Below are 19,016 nucleotides of genomic sequence, written 5' to 3'. Positions count from 1 at the left end.
ATTTCATTAGGATAGATGATGATGGTGAACGAATCAAAGCTATTTCACATCTTAAAGTTGATACGGTAAAACTCGTATGTTTCAATATCCAGTTCATTGTTGGTGGCATCGCTGACGTTGAGGAACTTTGTACGCGGATCTGATCCGTTGTCAAATGTGGAATTGCGATGCCGAAGTTGCTGAAAACCTCTTCTCCTGCGACCTCAGCCGGATCTCCGCGTTTCCGAAGATGTAATAGTAGTTGTCGTAGCTGACCACTGGCAGTCTGGGCTCGCTGCGGATGTTGTAGACCTTCTTGTGGTGATGTTGAATAGGAATCCCTTGCCCGGTCGCTGGATCCTCTCGGCATCGATGGGGTAAACGGTGAATCCGCCGATTATGGTGCCGTTGGCGAGCTTGACGAAGCTGATCAGGTTCTCTACCTTGTCCAGGTAGTTGTGGAAGTTGACGGTATTAAGCGGATCGAACTTGTAGACCAGTCTGCTTTAGGAGGGAGTGCATCCCATGAAGTCCTACAGACTGCCGAGCACGAAGCTCAGGTTGTCCTTGGTGATGATTTCAGAGTTGTTGAAGAACTTGACGAAGTTGTAAGAAGTCTTCCAGGAGGAGAGCAGCAGCTGTGCCTATGCTGTCAGCTGATTGACCTTGTCAGGAGTACTGGATTTGATGGGAATCGTTTGGCCAATGATATGTTGGGAGGCCTAAGCATCAGCTCTTTGTTGATCTTGTCGATGATGGTTTGAGAGTCAGCCGCCCTCTTCTCGGCCTATCTTCGCTGCTTGTTTTATCTGTCAAGATCTTATTCAAGCTCTCTTATCTTTTGCTTCAAATTGGATATAATTTTTACCTTTTCGGCTAGTTCAGCTTAGAGATCTTAAATGTTTTCTCCAGTTATTCTACTTTCTTTTAAAGTTAATCAATTCGACGCCTGAGTCTTTATTGTAGCTTAAAGGGAGGAAATTGTTCTAATTTTATCTTTTAAATCATTCTATAACTCTTTTACCTTGCTGGTTAATGAAGCAACATCTTTTTATAAGCTCTATACTCTACTCCTCAAAGCAGAGTTTTATTTGATTAGTCTTTGAATCTCTGCTGCTCTAATCGCTAACTCTTTTCATTCTATTTTATTGTCTTTTAGCGTTAACTGATTGTTTTTAAATTTTGAACTTTTTCAGTTTAAAGAGTGGAGACATTGCTATTTAGTCTTAAAATAGTGGTCTTTTGCTACTCTGTCTTTCTTTCATTTTCGATCTTAAGCTTGCTGAGCCTATCTACTTCGGTGGTTAAGGTTGTCTTGATGGTTTCTAAATCTGAAATCTTTTTGTTTAAGATCGATATTTGATTCGATTGTGTATTTATTGTCTTTTATCTTTAAGAGAGCTATTCTAAGTTTTTAGATATTTGGTCTTTGGCTTTTGTGTAGCTTTCTTTCAAACAACTAGGCTCCTGCTGTTCTATAAAATTGCCTCTTTAATTCTCTTCTTTTTGCTCTCATCATTAAGGTCGTCTACTTTGAAAATTTGAGATAATCAGACAGTTTGTTTGCTGGCTCAACAGGCCCAACCAGGCCTAACGTTTCTTTCAAGAACGTGAACAAAGCTTGACTTGTTCTACCTTATGCTTATGCTCTTCTCTATAACCTTTTGTTTTCTTGGTCTAGTGTTTCCTACTTCTTTTTCAATCTGGCGATCTCACTGTTGGTGATTGATCTACTGCTGTCCTCAGCTTCCCTTCTTTCTTTGAGTTTCGAAAACTAATCCTTGAACTGATTGGTAAGCTTGATAAGCTTGGAGTTGGCTTCCTCAACCGAGCTTCTTAGTTCAACGTTCTCTGCCTATAGAGCTTGGTTGTGCTGTTTGAGCTTTTGGACTTCTGCAATGTCCTTGATCTTGGCCTAAAATGCCTTGCTATAGCTTTCTGTAAGCGAAGGAAGCTTAATTTCAGTGGTGAAGGTAGTCTTGTCTCTCTTTGCCTATAGAAGCTGCTTGTTCAACCGAGCATTTTCCTATTTGAGCAATTCTATTTGTTTTGATGTTGCTTCGTCGGTGCGCCTTACTATCTGGTCGAAAGTTTGGCTGATTTTGGCATTTGAGGAGTTGATTGCAGCATTGGACTTTAATCTAGTAACTTCACCCTCTAGCTACAGTATCCTTGCATTTCTGGTGTTGATGGTTTCATAGAGATGCTTGACAGTGTCTAGTTTTTTCAAGCCCTCATCCGCAGAGTAGGTGAGGACGTTGCCCTAAAGCTACTTCTGCTAATCCCTTGGAGCTTATGGTCTGGAGTTGGGTTGTGATGTTGATCTGGACATGATATGGTATTAAGTACAATATAATTATTCTTGTCGATATTAAGTATTTGATATAAACTTACTGTTTCATACACCATCAGCATCATTAGAAGATTTAGCTTTTCACTTCAGAATCAAAAGGCATTGTGCTCTTCATTTGGGATAGCTTCAACATTTATTCATGCAACTGCTGTCTTTATTTTCCAGTTCTATCGAGACTCATCTTTAGCTGGGTGTTTTCGCTTTTTAGCTGCTAGATGTCTTCTTGAGTGAGGAAACCATTGAGCTAAATCGTACTAACGACAGACATTGCACTCGTGCTTTGGCTTCTCTTTCAACTGTTTCTATAGCTTGCGTATGGTCTGGTGGCACTGTTCGAGTCTCTATAAGAGCTAAGCTTTTTACTCTTAGCTTTTCTACTTTTCAAACAGCATCTATGACTGCAGATTTTGGATTTAGAACCTATGCAGTTCTTCGAATTGGGATTCCAGTTTGGCCCTTAACGCGTTGAACTTTTAGAATAGCTAATTGTTGGCATTTTCGAGAGATGATGATTTGGTTTGGAAATATTTGAGTTTCTTCGATATCTTGATTAAATCCTCCTTTGAATGAGGTTACTCCTGTTCTTATTGGTTCACCATCTTCCTGTCTGAGTTTGCTTTCCCCTATGAGAGGAATTTGGCTTAGTAGATCTATAGCTTGTCCTTGAGCTGCTTGATTTGGCTGTCCTTGAGCATGATTTAGTGGTTCAGTTTCTCAATAGTGCCCAGCAGATTGTAGGTGAGGTTGCTCGTGTTTACCAACCTGGCGTTTCCTTTCTTTTTTAGTGGCTGGGCTGTCTATCTTTTTAAATCTTATGACATAATCCTGGCCGTGATCTTCTCAAGATGTGCATCTTCGCTTGTCAATCCTATTATTTCGCCTAGTTTAGGTCCCGATCAGTGGAGAAATCGCTATTGCTGGTGTCGATTCCTTGGAGAAACTAGCGAGCCAGTTCCACTTCATCCGAAATCGATGGAATCGCTGATGGTAAGCTGGAGATAAAGGTGGGATCGTAGGTGATTCCGAGTTGGGGACTGATCGAACAGCCGGAGCCGTACAGATCGTTTACGATAATTTCTGACTCAGTGTTTTGATCATCGTAGTAAATAAATATTAATATTCTTATATCCCTTCAATCAGCCTTGTATAAGTAAGTGGCTATTCCTTATTAAAGCAATAACTATTATTTTTAGTATATGTTATAGATCATATATATCACTCTTGCTCACCGCTTGGCCCTCCGTTCAGAAAGAGCACAAGTTCCTCTGCTCTATTGTCGTCTCGGAAATAAACGTTTTGGAAATGGTCGCTATCGAATATGATTCCGATCACTTTTTCCTTCAAAATTACGCATCCGTTTCCCTGGAACTCGGCAGAAGTGTTCTTGGCCTTCATTTTGTATCTTATTTCAAGCGTTTTCCTGTTGTAGCAGACCAGGTTGCCGGAAACTGTCTTCACCAGTTCTTCATCTTCATTCTTCAAGGCGAATGACTTGATGATGGTTCCTTTGAGGAACTAGGAAGTCTATTCTATCACTTAGCCAAAGTATTCCTCGTTCAGGAACCTCTAGTAGTCCGATTGCTGCAGGAGAGTGGCGGCTGATTTCTTTTTGGTGAAGTTTAAAATGCTCAGAATGTAGTCATTATCGAGAGGAGTGCATAGCTTCTCGAACAGATAGTTTCTTTATATATCCTCCTTTAGCCTCTAAATGAAATTGAACTTTTTTCTCTACAATTGGTATACAGTGCTGTTGAAGTTTTTAAACTCACTCAACAACGATTCTAGGTCATTGAAGAAAGAACAGTCTCCCTATATTATTTGGTTTCTGAGGCTCATTATCTCCTTCCCCCAATCGAATATGCTGAACCTAAGCTCTCTCTCATCTCTGATGAACTTTCCCATTTCTTCAAACACATCTTATGAGATTTCCTCTCCACTCCTTCCCTTGGAGTACACTCTGCCGATCTTCTCTATTCTCTTCATGAACTTCTTCTCTTTCTCCTCGAAAGTATCCCTCTTTGCAGTGGATTTGAGCTGGTGAGAAGCAATTTAGCTCCAATATCCTTCGGATACCTTGTCGATCTTGCCAATTAGGCCCTTCATATACTTCTAAAGTCTGTTTATTTTGCTTCCAGTCTTCTTCCGCAAAAGAAGCAGCTGCTCGAATCCTGGCTTTAGTTCCACATTCATATTCACCACTTTGTTATCGTTCTACTCTCGGTAGGGCATTTAGTATTTATGGCTTTTCTCGTGGAAGTCAGTGCAAAGAGAAATGTAGTTTTTGAAATATTCCTTGAGAGGATGACTGGGTGCGCCTTGATGATCTTGTTTTTATCGATCATGGCGGTGATATTGGTGAGGACAATCTTTCGGGAAAGCAAATGACGCTTGTATTTCTAGATGTGGTGGGCAAAGTAGTCAAAGGTCCCGCCAATCCTTTGCAGCTCAGCTTATCTGATGATGCTTTCCCTTTGGACCTGTTACACGATGCTATTGTCTTCGCTGCTTGCCTTGGGAGGAGGACTCTAATCATCGATGTTGGAGCCGCGCTCAGTCATGTTTGTGTCTACTTCTTCCCTAACGGCTTCGTTAATATGGTCTTCTTGTATAATTGAAGCAGACTAAAGGAATGTGTGGATTGGGTTTTGAGACGGCTAGTGGGATGCATCATCGATATTAGGAGAGCTATCGCTGGATGATACGCGAATCAGTTCCTCTTTGAACTAAGTTTTGGGAAGTTGTCTTTCTATTTATGGCTAAAACTAGTCGGAATCTTCTTCTCTGCTGCTAACATTGCTTATAATCAATCAATATAAACAAGCACTAAGCCAGGGTAGCTTAATCCCAAAAGAATAAGCAAATTCATAGGTTTGCCTATCCTCTGGTGTTGATAACTTTAAAGCATTATTATTCTTCTTGATATTTATTATATGGCCTAAATTTCATGTCTTCATGCATCATTATCTATCTTATTATTAGCCTTCTTGTTCGACTAAAGTCGAAAAGTTACGGATGATTCTGCTGGAGACAGCTTACAAAGTCTTCTGGAATGTCTATCGGTTGATTTCATGGTTTCGGAGGAGTGCGCGAATAGCTGAGTCCATCGCTAGATGAATGGCGAAATCTTCAGGGGAATTGACGAAGTAGAGATGCGAGTGATATTCTTTTCCGAAACGGCTGATCAGATCATCACGAGCTGTTTTTTAGAATCCAGATAATAATGTCTGGCTTAGGATGGCGACGTTACAGTTCTTCTTGTTTAACTACTTGAAGGCCTTCGTAGCCAACCTTTCAACGGCTCTTACCAAGGTCTCTTCGAGCATAATAATGGCAAAAGTAACTTTGGATTCATCAGTTGCTATCATCAGCGAGAAGGCCAAATCCTATTTAGGTGTTCTAAGTATGGAGATAATAATTATTCAGATTGCAAAGGACGAATCCTTTCAAATTATGCTAAAGAATAATCAAATTTACATATGTAAACGAACTCTCTTTTATTCGCTAATTGTTCGAAGACTTTAAGGAGTGAAAAGCCTGTGCCATTAGCTGGTATCTTTCCATGGCTAGCTAGGTGATGCATATCGTTGCTACTCTGCTGAAGTTCTTGTTTACTATCGCATTCTACTTGGGGCTTACAGACTTTATAACATCAGGAACGGTCATCTTCTATATGATTAGCCATTGGCAGGGATACAACATGATTTTTAAGCTGTCGATGAGCTTTTCTTAGTCAAATCTTTGCTTTATCTGCTCGCATTATTCATAAAGCGAATCGAAAGATAGCTTATAGAGTATGGTTATCCTCAAGAATAATGATTTTTTTATTGATATCGTCTAAATTTGCTAACTACTTGATCTATTTTTGTGCTTGGGCTAGTTGACAGCATAAATGTTTTGGTTTTGGAACCTGCCGATCGGTAGATAAGCAAGTTCTGAGAATCTATATTTGAACCGTTTCTACTGTTAATGCTTACTAGTCCAAGGAGTGTTAAATTTTATTTATTAGATTGAAACGGGCTTGATTTTGTCCATCGCATTCTTCTGTCTTCTTTTATCGTGGTTGGCCAATCTTTGTTTCAATATGACCAAGTAGAATAAGTCGATTATGTAGGTAAACTACTCCTCGTATTCGCTTGAAAGTTCCTGATAGGTACGGATAAATTTTAATTAAAGCGTTTTTAAGCTTCCTATGCTTATTGACGTAATCTTTGACAGTAATGGGTAAGGCAATATTAGACTCGCTTTTCTTTTGCTAGTGACTGACTCGTAGTAATGCAAATATTCAACGTACCTTTGTAAGAATAAGGAGATAACATCCAATATGAATAGGGCACTAATTTAAAGGTCTTTTTCGGACTATATTTGTATTGGATGCTTCAGCATTTTTTGGTATTATCTGTATTGGGTAGCTGTTTGAGCATAGCACTATATCTGACGCGGAGTTAATGTTCTTGAACAGCATCAATCTTTTCTTTTACAACTCGTGCAAGATCATTCAGCGTTTCATCGTATAGTTCACATTTGAACGGCTCACCATTAAAGATGTGTCGAAAGCATTGAACCAATGCGCACTCTTTTTGTGAAGAAAATTCTTCCTTTATGTTATATTCTTATACTATTCTGTCCTTTATCTTGGCTTTTAGATGCTAGTAAATGCCCTTGTGGACACCTATCGTTTTTTTTGGGATTTTCAGTTCTCTGCCTCCTTGGATTTCAATAATTTAAAAATAAGATGAATTTTCTTAGCTTTTTCTTTCTTCTTCATTATTTGCAGGTGAAGCTGGTCTTATCTTTACCCATCTTCTTCTTATCTGTACTACTGCTTGATATAGATGGGATTGCTTGTTTATTATGAGTGAGATGAATTAGGCTTCTCTCTAGAAGCTTGTTGTAATATGCAAGTGGATTGGCATTCTACGTGATCGCCACCCGTTTTTTTATGTCTCAAATACATACATCACAATCTATATTATCGTTCGATCGTTTCTTCAAGCATACCTGCAGACTGGCTAAGATTTAGATCTATTTGAAGCGTTTTGAAGTAGCTTAATATTCGCTTAACGCACACGATACAGCGGCCTCAAATGCTTGTTTTGGAGTTGGTCTACATTTAGCTCTTTCATAAAAGCTTCACATCTTTTCTGATGAGTTCTTCCTTGATTCAGTAAAATAAGGGCTTCGCTCTTTCAAGACGGATATGAAATTACTAGTGAATTGCGTTTAAGTATTTTTGTATTTGGTGTCGTCTTTTGCTCTTGGATTTTAATATCTTGCTTCTGAGTTGAGATCATCTTTGCTTAAAGGTGCTCTGCTAGTTAAAGTATATCTGGAAAGTAGCAATAGGCATACTTGAAGTGGGGTAGTCGATGTTTCCAGATAGACTATGGCTTATGCTTACACCTAATTTTCTTCAGCATTCTCGGTAGCTAGCGTTGATCTTCTTCTTCCAATAAGGTGGGCTAAACTTTTATGATTCGGTGAGGTATTCGGTATATGCTATGCGTAGTCTTTGATCTTAGTTATCTTCAATTGAAGGTAGGCCTCTCATCTTTACAAATTGAAAAGTGCTTTCCATTTATATTGCGTTGTTTCAAATTGCCTATCTTGCTGTGTGATGATGATTTGTTGATTTGATGGTGGGTAAGTTGCTTGTATTATTATATTGTTAGTTAAATATAACTTACTCACTCCCAATGATGAGCAACTCGGCGAAAGGTCGTTCCCTATCGAGTAAGGAGTCCATATACGCCCAATCCTTCGAGATCATTCCGGCGGAGGTGGTCTTCAAGGATATCGAGGTCAACCAGTACTACGAGATCACCGTCTAAATCAGGAACCTTACCAACCGCTCCAAGCGCATCCGATTCCAAAAACCAGAAAACACCAACTTCAAAGTTATATACACCATGCAACCAGAAATCGCCTCCGGACTCTCCACCACCGCCAAAATCAAATACGAATGCAAAGAACTCAAAAATTAAACAGAAATCATCAAGGTCATCAGTGAAGACGGACTCACCGTCGAACTTCCCGTCAGAGTCTATAAAATGGAAAGCCAGATACTCTTCGAGCCCTTCATCGATATGGGCTTCTTGAAAATCGGAAAGGAACACGAGGAAAAAATAGCCATCAAGAATAACGGCAAAGCAGTAGGCACCATCGAGTTTAGCCATGACCACGGACCCATCTTGGTCGTCGAGCCCAAAATACTCAAGATTTCCCCACAGGAGGAAACATTCCTGAAGGTGAAGTACAAGCCAACGGAGGCAGGCATCTTCAAAGGATCGATAAAGCTGAAGTCCGAAGCCATCCTGGTGAAGGATTCCATAGACATCCACGCAACGTCAGTGGACCACTCCCGTTACATAATCGACGATAAGAACAACCAGACGAACAGTTTCGACTTCGGGACGATGTTCGTGGGGGAGGAGAGCGTGCTGAAGGCGTTCGTGGTCAACAACTCTCCCAAGAAGATGATGTTCAAGACCTTCTTCCGCAAGGGGTACCTCGTTTCCCCCGAGTAGTTTGTCAACGTGCAGACTCCCAACGAGATCGGCAGCGAGCAGAGCGAACGAGTGATGTTTATGGAACCCTAATCAGCCTCAATCGAGCCCTTCCAGGAACTAGAGGTTAGGTTCTACTGCAGGACCAAAGTCAACTACAGAGATAGGGTCTTCACCAAGTCCTATGCCCTCACTCCCAACGACCAGGAAGGCGCCATCAACCACAAGAAGAACTCGAATTAGTTCAAGCCTTAGAACATCTACGAGTACAGTCTCATGCTTACCTCATAAGGTGACGATCCCATCATCCTCCAGCTCAAAGCCAATGCAGTCTGCCCCAGGTAAAGCTCGAAACTGACATCTTCAAATTCGGTGACTGTTCGGTTAAGTAGTCCAGAGAGTTGACTTTCAACCTTTAAAACAAGAACAGCATGTCCAAAGTTGACATTTCCTTCCAAAAAATACCCAACTTCTGCATTGTTCCTCCCTACTACAGTCTCAAGCCCAACGAAGCCACCACCTTCAAGATACTCTTCGAGCCGAAAACCATCGGCAAGATAGACTCAACTCAGAAGCTATACATCAACAAGATTTACGACATCGACTTAGATGCTTTGGCATCGCTACCAGTCAGGAATCAAGAAGCCGAAAACGGATCGAAAGCATAAAGGAAAGCCCACAGCTGGCTAATACCCAAAAGGAAATGGATTTCAAGACAAGAAGCAAAGCATTCAGTGTGGCTGAAAAGACCTTCATCAGCTAAATGCGCAAATCCACCCACAGGCCTAGCTTGTCAAGCTATAATTCTAAAACTCAAGGGAAAACAAGGAAAAATACAACAAGTTCTTGATCGAGCGCAGAACTGAACGGATGGACAAGCAAAAGGATGAAGTTTTGCAGAAGAAGTGGAGCTTGTATCAAACCAAACTGCACGACTTGGGAGCTGGTGGAAAGTACGAGGAAAAGCTAGATGACGAGGGCATTCCCACAAACGGACCAATCGACTATGAGTTCTAGACGGGCATGATCGACACCAAGATCAAGAAGCAAAACATCCCGCTTCCGAACGCCAAGGAGAGGCTCTTCGTGACCAAGCACATCGCTGATTACGAGCCCTTCCCGTGTCCCACAGCGCTGCGTAGAAGTTCAACAAGAGCGTGCACGAGGCTCCCAAGAAGGTCTTCCCCGAGCTGCATCCAACTTCAACCACAAGAGAGAGGTGGCTGCCGAGCTGACTCCATAAGAGCTGTCGGCCATCGAGGTTTCCTCCAACTCGATCAACTTCGGCGACGTCTACATCAAGAGCAAGGAGTCCCGCTACTTCTGGATCAAGAACGGCACCAAGAAAGCCATCAGCGTCTGCCTCAAAATCAGCAACCCCGAACTCTCAGGCTCCTACAAGAAGAACCAGGTGATCCACAGTGGAGCTGAAGCAGGGTTCGAGCTGGCCTTCTGCAAGGACACGCTGGGAGACTTCAAGACCTCCATCAAGTACGAGATCAACGGCCAGCACTAGTTCTAGATGACGGTGACTGCCAAGAGCGTGCCGGTGGAGATAGACATCGACAAGACCAACCTCAAGTTCTAGTTCGATCCAAGCTCAGTCGAGATGTCGACCACCGAAACGGTGACTCTCTACAACTCCGGCAACAGCAACGCTTCTTCAAGTTCATCCTCAACAAGGAGCGGCTGTTTACTCCGAAGATCCTGGAGGGGACTCTGAAGTCGAAGGAGAAGCTGGCGATTCCGATCACCCTGGTGGTGCCCACTCCGGCCGCCAAGAAGAACGAGTACAACTACACCGAGCGCATCATAATGAAGGTGCTGGACGGCAACGAGATCACGCTCACCTGCAGCTACAGCCTGGTGGAGCCCAAGTTCAACGTCAAGTGCGAGATCTTCAACCAGTCGCCCGTCCTCTGCATCGGCCACCAGCTCGAGGAGTTCCTCGAGATCAAGAACACCTCCAAGACTCCCATCGTCTTCCACGTCGAGGGCAAAGGCATCTCCATCAGCGAAAAACTGAAGCTCAGTCCCGACGAGCTCAAGAAGCTCAAGATCAAGTTCGTCGGCCATGAGGCTGGCAAGTTCAACTGCTCCATCACCATCACACCCCGAGGCGGCCAGAAGAAGATCCTCGAGAACGTCATCAACGTGGTTGAGCCCAACATCGTCTTCTCCCACTAGGCTCTGGACATGGGCGTGCTCGTGGTCCACGGCATCGCGGGGTCTCCACCTTCACGCTGTCAACAAGTCGCCCATCGAGCTCCCCTCATCATCGACATCCGCTCCAAGAAGATCAAGAGCGAGAACCCTGAGTTCATCGAGAACCTGAAGCTGGAGCTGGCGGACTCGGACCAGCAGCTGGAGGTCATCGGCATGACGCAGAGGACTGAGGAGAACGTGGAGTTCATCCCCAACGAGGGCGAGAACCTGGTCGGCCAGGAGATCGACGAGGACGAGTTCGACAACAGCGAGTCGGACGAGGAGAACATCCCGCAGAAGAACGAGGACGAGGAGAGGAGGTACCGGCTGTTCGTGAAGCCCGAGAAGGTCTACAAGTTCAACCTGTAGTTCTTCCCGAAGGAGGCGGGCGACTACGACATCGAGATCCCCATGTCGATTGAGAAATCGGTGAGGGTCGAGAGCACGCCCTACGTGAAGTGCAAGAGCATAAACCCGCAGTTCATCTTCGAGCCTTCGCTGATCGACTTCAAGCGCAAGATCGTGACCAAGCCCGACCGCTGCTACCCCAAGTTCATCACGGTCACCATCAGCAACATCGACGAGGAGGACGTCAACTGGTTCCTCAAGGACGACGAGATCAAGAAGGAGGGCATTTTCCAGATCGAGCACAACAAGGGCACGCTCAAGTCCAAGGAGCGGCTGGAGTTCAAGGTCAGCTTCAACCCCTACACCGTCGGCGAGTACAACCACAAACTGCCCCTCTTCATCACCTCCAGCAAGGTCAAGGAGCCGCTCAAGTACGTGGACGTCATCCTCAAGGGGACTTCCAGCCTGCCCATGCTCTACTTCAACAAGCGGGAGGTGATCATGCCGGTGGTTCCGCTCGACATCGAGACCACTTCCAGCTTCCGGGTGCTCAACGACGGCTACGAGAACTGCAACCTGAAGTGCCAGTTCATCGACGACGTGGCCAACATCGGCGTCAAGCTCACCTTCCCCGAGGGACTCAACATCGGCATCACCAAGCAGAAGATCAGGGTGGACCTCGCCTGGAGGTTCAGCAAGCCCATGAGCTTCTGCCTCAAGCTGGAGTTCACCGACGACATGAACCGACCTTCAGCATCCCCGTCTCGGGCACCGCCGACAACTGCATCTTCACCAACTACACCTACTTCCTCAGGAACGAGAACAGGTTCACCATCAAGACCGACAACGCGCTGCAGCTGGTGGAGACGCCCGAAACGCAGGCGCCCTCCGCCCCCCTCCAGCGCAAGAACTCCGCGCACTCCCTCAAGTCCAACATCACCAACAAGTCCGTGCTCTCCTACCTGGGGGTGACTCCCATCTCGCCGGCAGTGCTCTCCAACACCATCGACTACATCAACAGGTACCTCAACTCCAACCTGCTCACCATCCCCATCACCAACTTCCCCGGCTCCTTCATCGAGAACGACGGCGCTCCGCTCTTCGAGATCCTCAGCTTCGTCAGCAACAAGAGCTCCAGCTACCCCTGGCGCCTCAACGGCAACGAGAAGGGACTCCAGAAGGTCAGCAAGATCTTCGAGCAGTACAACGAACTCATCAAAATGCTCAAGATCGAAGGAGCGCACCTCAACCACATCAGGCCCGAGTACTTGCTCTCGTTCTCCGATCTCAACATGTACTTGGGCAACCTCCCGCCCGAGAAGTCCAAGTTCTACATGCCCTCTCTGCTCAAGATCAACTCGGGACTCTACAACTACCTCTCCATGGAATCCTGGATCACCCTCCTCTACCAGATCTTCAAGATATACGTCCTCGCGAGGGTCACGCCCAAGAACTTCAAGCAGCACCTGCCGGCCCTGCCCGAAATCCCCACGCACTATCTAGCCTACTCCAACTTCAGCTCCAACTCGGAGAACATCCTGTTCTTCTGGTGCGAGCAGGCGGTGGCTGAGGTGCTGCTGGAGGAGCGGAGGCTGACCAACTTCGACAAGGACTTCCGGGACGGCACGGTGATCGGCTCGCTGATCCAAAAGTACGCCAACGTGATGGTGCTGAAGCGGATGAAGATGATCTGCTCGACCGAGGAGGACTTCAAGGACAACGCCAACATCCTCTGCGAGCACCTGGCCGAAATCGGCCTGCAGAACCACATCAGTCCCAAGGACATCTTCCACCCCCTCCAGCGCGAAATGCTGCTCTTCGTCCTCCACCTCTACGTCTACCTCCCCTTCTACACGCCCAAGCAGGAACCCATCGTCTTCAAGTGCATCCTCGGCGAGGAAGTCACCAGGACCATCGAGCTCAGCAACCCCTCGGGGAAACCAGTCAGCTACATGGTCAAGTACGAGGGATGCGAGGATTTCAAACTGGTCAGCACCGAGCAGTTCAGGATATAGCCGAAGCAGACCTACAAGTTCTAGGTGCGGTTCGTGTCTCGGCTGAGCACGCCGGTGAAGGGCAGGATCATGTTCATCAACGTCAAGGAGAAGAGCCTGACTGCAGCTGCTCTCGTCTTCGAGCTCAAATCCGAAATCACCGGCCGCGTCAGCGACAGGATCTGGAACGTGTCTGGCCTCCTCTACGAGCAAATCGAGTTCCCCATCGAAGTCACCAACAAGTTCAGCTCGGCGGAACTGGTGGACTTCACCATCACCTACCAGACCGAATACATCTTCGACAACAAGTACCTGAAGGCCAAAAACCCCATCCCTCCTCTCCCCAAGGACCTGCAGATCCAGACCATCTACGGGAAGGCCGAGAACATCAAGATCCGCAAGAACGGAACCGGCACCCTGACCTTAAACTACATCCCGATGAGCATGTTCACCACGAGGACTACTATCTTCTTCGTCAACAACGTGGTGGGCGAGTTCCAGCACTAGATCATCGCCACTGTGGAGCCGCCCGCCATCGCTGCCGAGATCAGGCCGCCCATGACCCTCAGCGTCGACCAGATCGTCAACTGGGAGTTCCAGATCAACCCCAAGAACGACATGATCTCCCGCGCCAAGAAGGCCATCGAGGGGCTCAAGAAGAGCAAGAAGGGGGTGAATGCTGCCACCTCGACCAAGGAGGCCAACAAGACCACCGTCGACTCCTACATATACGAAAACTACAACGTTGAGATTGGCGCCAATCCCTACGTCAACGCAAAGGAAACCATCCTCCTCTCTGACCGGCCTGCCAACTAGAAGGCGAAGGAGAGCAAAGACGAGTCCAAGAAGAGGGATTCGATCAAGGAAACCGAAATAGTGCCCCAGGAGAACAAAATCCCCTTCACCATCATCTGCAAAAACCCAGTGTACGAGTTCTCCACCTACGTGTTGGTCTCCAACAAGTCCAAAACGGACGTGAGGAGGTACCGCGTGGTGTTTACCATCCAGCCCAAGCCGCTCAAGGCCATCCTCGAGATGAACGTGCCTGCGCGCAGCGAGGTCACGCAGAACCTGCCGATCGTCAACAACACAGAGCGCGACTGGAACATCAAGATCACCTGGCTGCCCGACCCCACCAAGAACGGCAACTACTTCCTCATCAACAACTCATACTCCTCCACCTTCCCCGTCAAGCGCAACAGCATCGGCAACTTCCCCATCACCTTCAAGCCCAAGTGGGCCTACGTCGCCGAGGCCAAGCTCATCATGAGCAACCCGCTCACCCTCGACAACTTCGAGTACCAGATCATCGGAAACGGGGAGGAGCCGCTCGCCGAGGAGCACATCGAGATCAGGTGCGAGGCCAAGCAGGTCGTCAAGAAGGAAATCATCGTCAAAAACCCCTACCAGGAGAAGCCAATCACGCTGAAGGTGGAGACGGACCTGCTCAACTGCGAGAGCGCCAAGAAGCTGACCATTCCGTCGGGAGGCAAGGAGAAATTCGAATTCGTGGTGCAGCCCATGCTGTGCGGAGAGTACACCGGCAGCATCACCTTCACCGAGGAGGAGGGTCCGCAGTACATCTGGTACACTGTCTCCATCGTCACCAACTACCCAGTCGCCCTCAAGACCATGGACCTCGAAAGCGAAATCAGGAAGAAGCACGTCGAGAAGCTATAAATCCCCTACTCTGGGACCACTGAAAACTCCTACCAGGTCATAATAAACGGGGCTGGACTCAACGGGTACCCCTCGATCCAGCTGAAGCCCAACAGCTCCAACGTCTACGAGCTCGAGTACGTCCCCTTGGAGGTGGGAGAGGAGAAGGGATCCATCTGCTTCATCAATCCGTAGATCGGCGAAATCCTCTACTAGTTCAACCTGAAATGCCACCCCAAGCCTCCAGTGGTCATCAACAACATCAAATCGCCCCTCGGCGTCTCCACCTTCATCGAGGCCGAACTGGAAAACCCCACCAACTCCAAAGTCACCATCAGAGTCATCAATACGAACCCCGAGCAGTTCGCTCTCAAGAACAACATCATCAAGCTCAATCCCTTCGAAACCAAAACAGTGTAGATAGAATACATCCCGGCCAGTCTCGACAACATCGAAACCGCTAATGTCAAGTTCACCTCCAAGGAGATTGGCGACTGGGAATACGAGCTGAGCGGAATGGGCCTGTCTCCAGTGCCTTTCCCGCCGTTCGTGGTCTACAACGGGCTGATGGAGGAGCACTCGGACTCGGTGAAGTTCAGAAACCCTTTCAAGTACGACATCACGGTGGGCGTGAAGATGATCTACGTGACTGCCTCTGGAGAGAAGGTGTTCCGGCTGCTGAACACCTCCAAGAGCAAGTTCTAGATCGAGTCGTTCAGCATCCTCGAGATCCCGTTCTCCTTCATCCCCAACGCCTGCAGCATGTACGAGTGCAAGATCCTGGTCATGATCAGCGAGAAGATCTTCTGGACCTTCCCCATCAAGGGCATCACCGAAATCAACGAGGGAAAGGTGGTCGCCAACCTAGTCGCCCAGTGCAGGACCACCACTTCCGAATACGTGCAAATCGCCCTCGACGGAATCGAGAACTTCAAGCACAACAACCTCTACGAGTTCAAGCTCGAAAACGTGCCTGCCAACTACCAGCACCTCATTGACAAGTTCCTGATCGTGGATTGCCCCAAGAAGAGCCTCAACCACGCCAAGGATACCCTGTAGTTCTAGTTCTTGTTCAAACCCATGAAGCCCGGAAAGGTTTCCTTTGACTTCCTGGTGACTCGCCAGGAGGGATCGAGGTGGAGGTTCAAGATCAACCTGTAGGGAACGGAGCCATAGCCTGACGATTTCATCGAAATCGAGTCGAGCTTGCTGGTGACTTCCACGATCAGCTTCAAGATGACCAACACTGACAAGTCAGCAGCTCAGTTCAAAGCCAAGTTCACTTCAGACTCAGGTAACAGTGCCACTATTTAGCCCACTAGTTCTCAGTTGAGCCAAAGGAGGGACAGCTGGCCAAGTTCGGCAGCAAGGGAACCAACTTCTTCGTTTCCTTCACTCCGGTGGAGTACGGCAAGGAGAAGAAGGGAAAGCTGGTAATAGAGACTGCAGAGATGTACTGGTCGTACCTTCTCAAGGGCAGCTTGCCCAAGTACATCCCCCCCTCCAAGCCTTAGGCCGCCAGGGGAAGGACCAACTCAGAGAAGAAGTGATTTTGAATATCATTTTAGCACAATCGTTGCAGGGATGCAGTTATTACAAAACATATAAGAATCAAGAACAGCAGAGCTTCTTCTTCTTTGCCTACTGGTCGGCAACCACGTTGTCCCGCTTGATGAAGGTGTACGGTTTAGGCTGGATGGGAACCTAAGAGCTTAGAATCTTATTCTTGATCTCAGTGGCCATGTGGTGAAACATTTCAGTGATGTTGCGATTATCCTTGGCGCTAACTTCGAATACTCGACTCCGAACTGTTCTGCCATTTTCTTGGCCTCTTCGAAAGAGACTTTGCGGTCGGCGACGTCGCACTTGTTGCCGACTAGGATCTTGACGACGTCTTCGCTGGCGTGGGTCTTGATCTGCCTCAGCCAGTTCTCCAGGGACTGGAAAGAGGCGGGGTCGCTAATAGAATATGTCATGATGATGCCCATCGACCCCTTGTAGTAGGTCTGCGTGATGGTCTTGAACCGCTCCTGCCCTGCAGTATCCCAGATCTGCAGTCGGATTTTCTTGTTATCTATCTCCAGCGTCTTGATCTTGAAGTCGATGCCTGCGTTACAGTTGAGCTACCGATGGTGGTGAGGTGGGAGGAGAGGAAGTTATTTTCGCAGAATCTGAGGAGGATGTTGGTCTTGCCTACGCCGCTGTCCCCGATGATCAGCAGTTTGGCGAGGTAGTCGTAGCCGAGGTCTCTCCGCATTTCGATTTAACTTATAATTATAGAATCAAACCATCGGCACTCAAAAACCGCCCCAATTCCCACATCAGCGCAGAATCAAAGATACAAATCGACCGTAAAGTACACTCAAATCCTAAACCGAAATGAGTAATTAAGGAAGTGCATTGATAGTCTAAGTGAGGATTGGTCTTATATCCTTATTTGCATAGATGAGATGTAACAGTACAATCCAAAATCGGTATTAGACGTGATGGAGATTCCTGAAGGGATGAGAGGCATTATGAGTGCGTATTTAATGAGAGCGGTACGGTTATAATTGAAGGGAGTTAATAAAATATTGAATTATGTCAATAAAAGATTTCACAATTCTGGCAAAGCTGGGTACTGAGGATCTGAAGCAGGTGAGGGCGCCTACTCGACGGTCTACAAGGTGGAGCGGCTCGCCGACGGCCAGATATACGCGCTCAAAAAAGTCAAAATTGGCAATTTGTCCGAAAAGTAGGCCGAAAATGCGCTGAACGAGGTGCGCATCCTGGCCTCCATCCAGCACACCAACATCGTACGCTACAAGTAGGCCTTCCTGTAGGGCAAGAGCCTCTGGTAAGTCCCTCCCGACTGCAGCATCGTGATGGAATTCGCGGACGACGGCGACCTCTACCACAAGATCTCCGAGCAAAAGAAGAAGAAGAAGTACTTCGAGGAGAACTATATCTGGAAGATCATCATCCATATCCTGCGCGGACTCAAGTAGCTCCACGATTTGAAAATACTCCACCGCGACCTCAAAGTACCCACGCCCGCAATTAGACCGCCAACGTCTTCCTCAACAGCGACGGCAGGGCGCAGCTCGGAGACATGAACGTCTCCAAAATCGCAGAAAACGGACTGCTGTACACGCAGACAGGCACGCCCTATTACGCCAGTCCCGAAGTATGGAGCGAGCAGCCGTACGATTCCAAGTCGGACATCTGGTCGCTGGGGTGTGTCATATACGAAATGACGACGCTCGAGGTCCCCTTCAAGGCGGAGGACATGGAGGGACTGGCCCAGACGGTGCTAACTGGCAAGTTCTCGCCCATCCCCAACACCTTCTCCAAGTAGCTGAGCCAGTTCATCGGCTTCATGCTGCAGCTGAAGCCCAAAAGCAGGCCCTCCTGCGAGAAGATGCTCAGGTCGCCAGTCATCCTGCGCAAGGTGGAGGAACTGGGCCTCAACGACGTCGAAATGGGCGACAAGCAGAAGGAACTGCTCAACACCATCAAGATGCCCAAGAAACTGCAGTACCTGACGGACCGGCTGCCCAAGTCCAACTATTCCTTCAGCCAGAGCTACGAGCTGAACAAGGCGGACTCCTCGCTGCACAAGCCCAAGCGGGAGGAGCGATAGCGGACCAGTAAGAAGCCTCTAATCGTAGATACGCTGCCGAAGCTGGAGAAGGTGATCAGGTACCACGAGGACATCATCCACAACCGGCGCAAGAAGTCCCCCAACAGCTCCATCAACGCGCCCAACAACATCCTCTACGTCGAAGGAGTCTCCAAGAACATCAACGACATCAAGGTGCAGCTGCCCGACCGCAGGGAAAAACTGCAGCAGGAAATCAACCGCATCTACCAGGGCAAACACTCCGTCAACAAGCGCTACCACTCGCGCGAAGTCCTCCTACCTTACATTAGAAAATGATATTTCTCTTTTCTTTTTTTGGGCAACCACAGAGTAGCATAGTGAAGGATAGGCAA

At 47.2% G+C, this 19,016-nt stretch overlaps 1 protein-coding gene across 1 annotated transcript; it reads left to right on the top strand.

The window, feature by feature from the left end:
* The first annotated feature begins 18,132 nt into the window (after positions 1-18,132).
* Positions 18,133-18,663, top strand: LOC116244808 (uncharacterized). The gene is made up of 2 exons (XM_031616667.1): positions 18,133-18,330; positions 18,409-18,663. The coding sequence occupies exons 1-2, from the start codon at positions 18,133-18,135 to the stop codon at positions 18,661-18,663; spliced, it is 453 nt and encodes a 150-aa protein (XP_031472527.1).
* Positions 18,664-19,016: the final 353 nt, after the last annotated feature.

Source organism: Nymphaea colorata, unplaced genomic scaffold (assembly GCF_008831285.2).
Source record: "Nymphaea colorata isolate Beijing-Zhang1983 unplaced genomic scaffold, ASM883128v2 scaffold0331, whole genome shotgun sequence".
NCBI classification, from domain to species: Eukaryota; Viridiplantae; Streptophyta; class Magnoliopsida; order Nymphaeales; family Nymphaeaceae; genus Nymphaea; species Nymphaea colorata.
This window is presented reverse-complemented; position numbering and strand designations above follow the sequence as displayed.